This window comes from Mus caroli, chromosome 9 (assembly GCF_900094665.2).
Source record: "Mus caroli chromosome 9, CAROLI_EIJ_v1.1, whole genome shotgun sequence".
NCBI lineage: Eukaryota > Metazoa > Chordata > Mammalia > Rodentia > Muridae > Mus > Mus caroli.
Window position 1 is genome coordinate 25,220,000 of NC_034578.1, and position 7,547 is coordinate 25,227,546.

Below are 7,547 nucleotides of genomic sequence, written 5' to 3' on the forward strand. Positions count from 1 at the left end.
TGGAAGGATCCTTACTGGGCAGAGCCATTGAGTGACATTCTGATGTTTCCTGAAGGTTTGTACATGAGCTTGACTAGCCCAGTAGCCATCTCAGGTTCTGAGCTACTTAGTATCATCTCTCTACTTGTTCTCAGTCCCTAACCACCGAGAGCCTCCCTCCATCAGGGGGCACTCTGCTCAGAGCCTCCCCTGTTGCCATCCTAGCCCCATGTATTAATCTAGATAATCTTGTTCACAGGCTGGCCCTGGTGAGTGCACCCAGGACTCCTTCCACACTTCATCTCTTGGCTTTGCACCTTTCCTGAGAGAACCACACAATAAATCTTTATTGTTTGATCACTGTTAACATACAAAAGAAAGTCAGAGAAATCCGGGAAGGCGTGAAGGGTGTTTTGTTTTGTTTTTAACTCATCTGTTTAGTAAACCTCTGTCATCCCAGGGAGCTCATGACATTGAAAGGTGTGATCTTTGCTCTCACATAATACACTCAGGCCACTCAGACAGTTACACAACACTACAAAGAAGAAAATGATGGCAGACATTAATCCCCACTGGGGAAGTAGGAAGACACGGGGTTTATTGGGCCCTGATAAGTCTTGGGAAATCTCAATGTACATGGTCTAGTTCTGTTGCTTGCTACTGCTGGGAGTTCAGGTAAATCATGCTCTTTGGGTCTCAACTCCCTCGTCCATAAAATGGGAGATAATTAAATGAATTTCAGAGAGTAGGGAAGCTTAACTGTAATAGTTCATAGTACTATAGAGGTTGGTCAATAAGTGATAATACTACTCAACTTATTAACATCACCATTAGTTAATCTCCTGCTAGACCCACTTCAAAAATTCCTAGCTAGTCCACCTTCATCAAATAATTTTTTCTCCTGCGAGAGAAGATGTTAGACTAGGGATCCATCAGGAATTCCTATGAACAAAGCAAGCACGTTAACAGTAAAGCCATCTCCTCATTTAACAGTAAAATTCTCCAAGAGAGGCTAATTCTTCATGCCAATGCCTCCGTTTCCTCATCTGTAAAATGTGATAATTGTAGCAACTTCATAATGATTACTATTAGAATTCACTTATAATGTTAAGAGGTTGAATGACAGATAGTATATTATTTAAAGCACTTTAGTATTCCCTAATACTAGGCGACTTCTCAACAACACTGGGATATTTAGTTTAAAATTCTGTGTCATGTGACCTCACCAAGATGGAAAGTTTAGAAAGGCCTGCAACTTGCCAGTGCTGTTGTTTCCTAGTATCTCCAGAAAGATCACTAGAGATAATTAGACAAACTTTTAAAGTTTCTACAAAGTAGAATTTGATGCTGAGACATTTATTCTCTTTAAGGACTACAAAAGACCTCCAGGATAATACTGATGAGAACAAAGCCAAATAAAAAGTAACCAGCGCAGAAAGCCCTCTGCTGGTCATGAGGAGAACTGCAGTCTTGCTGCAAGGTGGCCTTCCATGTGAGCAGAGGACTTCAGCCTCCCTACTTCTTGATCGGAAAGGAGACCCTAGTTCATCTCATCTCTAAGTTTTAGGGTTCCATCCACTAAGACGTCCACCCTCCTGAAAGTCACAAAGATATTCGGTCTTTTGGGACTGACACAGCATAGCTTAGATGGTGACCATCCTGAGGTATAGGGAAGCAGCCTCACCCATATTCTCATAGTGTTGTTTGTGTTCAAACAAGACCACTGTGTGAACTGTGTGCAAAACTGTAAACAAACACTGGTGTCTGAAAGAGACTACGGTGAGGGTGAGAGTCAAGAGCAAGGCAGTCAATACATAATAATGTCCTATTAGAAACAAGTCCAGGGCCCTGGCACCTGCTGGATACAGTCATTCTGGAAAGGCCATATCCTCCTGAACTATGGGACTACTGCTGCCCTGGGATGACATTTTGGTCACTCCAATCCCCTTGCTTCCCTTAGAATGTGAGAGTCACTGTGGCGGCCTATTGATAGCTTCAGATCTCTAGGTCACTGACCAAGTTCTTTTCTCTTTTGTCACTGTTCTGTGTGTGGATGGGTGTCTATGTGTATCTAAAATAATCCACCATAGATAGTGTCTCTATTTTGTCCCTGGAGGTCTGCTCCCTGTAGCCAAGGATTAGGGTCAGAGGGGGCATCTACAGAACACTAAATTTTCTTGACTATATTGTTTAGAGGTTTGTCTTTGTTTTGAAGAAGTCTGGAATCAATGCATATTTAAAACCAGATAGTTCATCTTAATCTAAAGTAGTCCCTACAAACGTTCATTCATGTGACAATAAGTAACCAGGAGTTCCTTGGAGTCATAAGAGTTAGGTCCTCAAAGACAAAGGATTTGGGGATGTTTGCATCCCCTTGTGTGGTTTCTTTAAATCACACAATGTTTGAAAATGTCCTCACAACTCAACTCTGTAATATCAGCACTCACTCCCCAAGATCGTCTGTCCTGTGGGTACCCTGTGCACAGTCCACAGGTACTCCAAGCTCAGCACTGATGGAACCAGGACATTTGGCACCAAAGCCACGGTTCATTTCCCAAGAATCTCCACGTTAGAGGATGAAAATAGTTTCCTGTTGCCTGCAGCCAGTACCGTTGACCAGTTGTTAAAACTTTATTAAAAAGGACACACTAAGTTAAGGAGAGGTACGGAGGGTTGCTTGCTCCCCTAAAAATTCCAGAGATGAGAATTTCCCATTACAATCATCCGGCGTGTAGCCCTCCTATGAGTGGTGTGGTTTTATCAACTGGAAATGGAGTCAGTGCTTCAGTAGCAATATCGCGAGGGAGACAGTCTTGCCCCACTTAGCAAAAAATGTAGCTTAGATTCTTCTCCTCCTCCTCCCCAGAGCTTGCAACCCTCAACCCCAGAACTGACCCAACACAACACTAAAGCTTAGGGTTTGCTGAGTGCCAAGTTTTGTACATACTGCTTTGGTGAGCATGCATAACAATCAGAGCACGGTCCACTCGTGTAGAAGGCATTCTCCACAGACAAATCACAGTCCATGGTACCAGTGTCCAAAAGCCACATTCAGACAGGAAATCACATCTGCCTCTGCCCACCGTCTCATGGAACAGACAACCCAGAAAAAAACGTTAGTAAAATCCAGGCTCAGGAAAGGAGGTTTTTTGCAGAGTCCAGCCCCTGTGGCAACTCTCAATGGCACGGGTAGAGCGAGGGCATCCACACCAAGCCAGATCCCTGCTTTGGGACTCATTAACTTCAGCAGAGAGATCATCCATGCTGAGTCTCAGCCAAGCCCCAGGTCACCATAGCTGTCAGGCTCAGGAAAAGGCAGTAGCAGGATCATTGGCTTCAAAATAAGACAACTATCCCTCACCTTTAACAAACCCTTGGGTCAAAGGAGCCAGGTTTGGAAAGCACAGCTCTCCCCTAGCATTACCCTGAGGTTGCCACATTCCTTGGTAGAGCAGTTAGCTCATCCAGGAATTGTGCAGCGCAGCAAGCTAGGGATCTCTCCACTAGCCCTGGCTTGCTCCAGAGCACACACCCGCACCCCTGCCCCTTTGCCCCAGCCCAAACAAATCATCGTTTAGAAGAGTGGCAGTTCCCTACCTGAGGGTGGCGCTCTCCCCCTGCCTGACCGTCACGTTGTCCATAGCTTTGGGAAAGGTGGCATCTCCGCTACGCACTGGCACTCCTGTGGGTACAAGGAACAGCAGCCTGAGAGACACGACCACGAGGCACTTCCAGGGCAGGAACAGGTACCCACAGACCCCCATTCTCGACAGCCACAACTTCCCAGAACTCCGGTAGTGGCACGCACACGCCCCCCGGGCGAGCACAGGAAGTGGGTGGGGTGGGGAGTGAGCGCGGGGACCCAGCGATGAACTAGCGGCGACCGCGCGATGCACTGGGAGGAGAAAAGCGCGCAGACTCCTCCAAGTCTAATATTCCTCCCCTAAATCCAGCCTCAGCTCGCAGCCTCCGAGAATCAGTTTCCACACACATCCGAGGCGGACTTTCTCCGTGCTGCCTGTAGCCAGGAAGGTGGCCAGGAAAGAGAAGCGCAAGGCAGGCAAGCAGGCGCACAGGTGCGGGTCTCAGAAGCTGCCTCTTCCCCGTAGCAGTTCAGGCATGGCACTTTGGACAGGAGTAAGCACTTTGGTATCCAACGGGGCTGTGGCTGGGTTGAATCCAGCTGCCCAGATGTGGTCTACGATTCCTCAGTCGAACAAGGGGAGATCCAGCACTTTCTTAAGTTTCAGAGCAAGGCTCGGCGCCAGAAACAATCTGGAACAATAGCAGATGGAAAGTAGAGCACGCAAGAGGCGGCACGGAGGGAGCGAGGAGGCGCCTGCTAAGCCGGCTTCGTGCAATCCGGACTCGGGAATCCTGCCGCAGAGCCACGGTCAACTTCCTCAGAGCCCAGATTCGCGCTGCAGCTTGGGCTGTCTCTGCAGCGCAGCAGCAAGGCTGGAGCGGCGCGGCAGGGGCGGACCGCAGCGGTCCCTAGCCCGCTCTCTGGCTCGCTGCAGAAGGCGAAGCGCAGTCGGCACCACCGGAGCCGCGGACGCCACGCTCAGCGGCCGCCCCCGGCCTCCGCGCTGCCTTCCTCCCGGGAGCAGCCCCGACGCGCGCGGGCCCCGACCGCCGGGGTTGTCATGGCAGCAGCTCCATCCCTGACCGCCACTTTCTCTCCTTGCCGACTCCAAGCGATCCGGCTGGCGGGCGGCACGGACTGTGCGCTCATCCTGGCGGGTGCGGGGCGCGGGCGCCCACCTTAACCCCCGCCGCGCCGGGCCAGGGCAGGGAGGTGTACCACCTCTGGCCACCGTTTTAACCATTTCCAGATTTGAAGAGCTAGCTCTTCGCAATTAAGAAGACAAAGTTACTGTGAGGTCTTAATAACCCTAGACATCTTAATAAGGGTCACAAACTAACTAGCAAGAGAAGAGCCTGCAGCATGCATATGTGCACCTTTAAAATGGTCAAATTAATTCTATCAGCATTGAGAGTACATTTACAACGTTAGGAAGATGCTTTAAATAATCTCATTTTTATTCAATGTTACACCACCCTTTGCACTACACCCACCCTCTTAAAACCCCGCAGACTCAACACAGCCATTCTAAGAGATAGTCCACGTAAAAAATAAATGTGGAAATTCCAGGAGGATCTTGGTTGATGAAGTGAGCAAAATCCCTTTAAAATGTTGGTCAAGTTCTACACAGCCTTTTTTCAATTCCCCAACCTCACCCCAGACACTGAGAATGCTAACTGGGTAAAAGGTACACAGGCATGGGCCAATGTAAGCCACAGCCTCGTTTATAAGGAAGATTCTCTGGGTTCTGGGTTCGCACTCTGGCATACCTGATTTCATCTCCAAGAGGCGTGGCTTTCTTTAAATCTTTGAAGCCCAAAGAAAGACTGGATATGCCTGAGATTCTGTGACTTCTCTCTGTCTGCTGCTGGTTCCTCTGTGCCTACATCATGTCTCTCCCTTCACGCTAACTCTGATGGACCATGCTTGGTCCCTGCACAGGGAACAGGGTAGATCCTTTAGAACAGTGTGGGTAATGCCAATAGGCTCCCTTCTCTGGAATTTCCAGTCCTGGGCTCCCAATACTGTCCTGAATTGTTACTGGGAAAGGAATGGGGGATACACTGGTTCTGTTTATTTCCCTAGACTTTCTCTTGCATTCAATTGGGGCACTATTTAAAAAAGGAAAAGAAAAGTCTATGAAATAACAGTGGGGGGAAAAAGTGCTTCCCCAAAGCCATCCAACACCAGATACAAAAACATTACTACAGAACCATTATTAACCTCAGAGGTGCTGGTACCAATGAACATTGACACTATGGAGTCACACCAGCCATTTCCATGTAGATAGTATGTAAGGATCCACACGTTGCACCTCTCCCACAATCTCCCCCTCACACTACTACAGTGGAGGGGTGGGTAGAGGTCAGCTGTGGAATGTGTTAACCAAACCCAAAAGTGGCAAAAGAAGATGAGTAAGCTAGCTTTTCTAGCTTTGTAGTTGCCCAGACACTTCTGGGCTGTGAAGTATTGAGCAGCTTTACACTGGAGGTATCAAAGTACTTGACATCAATTCATTACCAATTCCCTATTGTCTCCTCTAGTGACTTCTTCTGATATTAAAGTCTCAGGGAATTCATTCACTATTTTTGATCCCAGGAAACCTTTTGACGTATGGTGCCCCAAAATGATGGCTGTTGACTTATGACAACAACAAATGGCTTTTTTCCAAAGCCTAGTTTGTCTCATTCTCCAGTGGGAAAATATGAAAATGTGAAATTAAACTGTTTGGTTCTGTCGAGCTGTTCATGAGCAAGGGGCAGAAAGTGTGAGTTTCTCTTTGCTGATGAATAGGCTTCTGGGTTCAAGGCTCTTCCCTTAAATCCAGCGCATTACTAATAATCCACTAACTATCCTCCTAGGGTCCCATCACAAGCCCTCTTCCTAGATGCCACATGCATAGAAACAAACTCCTTTTGGGCTTTGGAGCCATCTCCCTCCAGACCCAGGCCTGAGAATGAATGGAGCTGACTCCTTTCGTGACAAATTCTAATTCCGGCTCTTGCATCTAATTCCAAATAGGTACAAATGAGCATTAGGTTTCACATCTACGAATGGGGATAATGACAACCAACAGGCTGTCCCAAGGGACCTACATACATGATTAACTCTCCAGGAAAAATACTTAGAAAACCATTTAGGGTGGAAGAGCCTTTATTAATACATTTTTTTTTTCTGTTTCTGCTTTGTTATTATGGCTAGACAGAAAACACAATCCTCACGGGCTTCTCGAGACATAGCCTATCTGGCCTGAATGCATTTCTTCTTAGACAGGCAGAATGTTTTTGTCTCAGACTATGAGGAACAGTGTGAACCTTCAGCATTCCAGTGGCTGTCCACAGAAAGCCCCACAGTGCTCAGGTAACTCTCCAAGAGGACAAAGAAAAGCCACTCACAACCTCTGCTCTGCGGGCCCAGGGAATCCAAGTTCCACTCACAAATAAAAGTCAAGAAAGTGGCCTAAGGTCAGAGATTCCCACCTAATTAACAAGACAGATCGGCTTTATTCAAACCTGCTATAGAAGTGCTTTAAAAAGATGAAGATCAAAATCGCATGTCAATTGCCTTCCCATCCCCTAATCCCTAAATATAACCAGCACTTAGTGGCTTATCTTATATCCTGTCTCTGGCTTCATAAAAACTGCTGGATTTATTTTATTTTTCCCAGCATATCTGAGTTAATGAAAAAGGGATGACAGTCAGAGCAATTTCATTATTTGTGTTCTTTATAGAAACAACTTCCTCTCTGCCTCCTGGAAAGCAGACTCCTAAGGAGCACCACCTCCACCTTCATTTCCCCTCCCATCCCCTCTCCTTCCTCCCGTCTTTCTCACATACACATATACTGTACACATAAATCAACTTGTCACAGCTTGTCTCTACACTGACAGCTGTAATTGCTTCAGGTTATAAAAATATCTTTAGGACAATACCTTTCAAGCTTGCTCTCTCTCTCTCTCTCTCTCTCTCTCTCTCTCTCTCT

General features: G+C 47.0%; 1 protein-coding gene across 3 annotated transcripts in view; it reads right to left on the reverse strand.

Moving 5' to 3' along the window:
• The window catches only part of Ntm (neurotrimin), a 958,641-nt gene that overhangs the window by 404,117 nt on the left and 546,977 nt on the right, over nucleotides 1-7,547 (reverse strand). For all 3 annotated transcript variants that reach the window (XM_029481303.1, XM_029481304.1, XM_021172016.1), the window contains exon 2: nucleotides 3,577-3,661. In XM_029481303.1, the coding sequence (XP_029337163.1) occupies nucleotides 3,577-3,661 (85 nt within the window). The remainder of the gene's footprint in view (nucleotides 1-3,576; nucleotides 3,662-7,547) is intronic.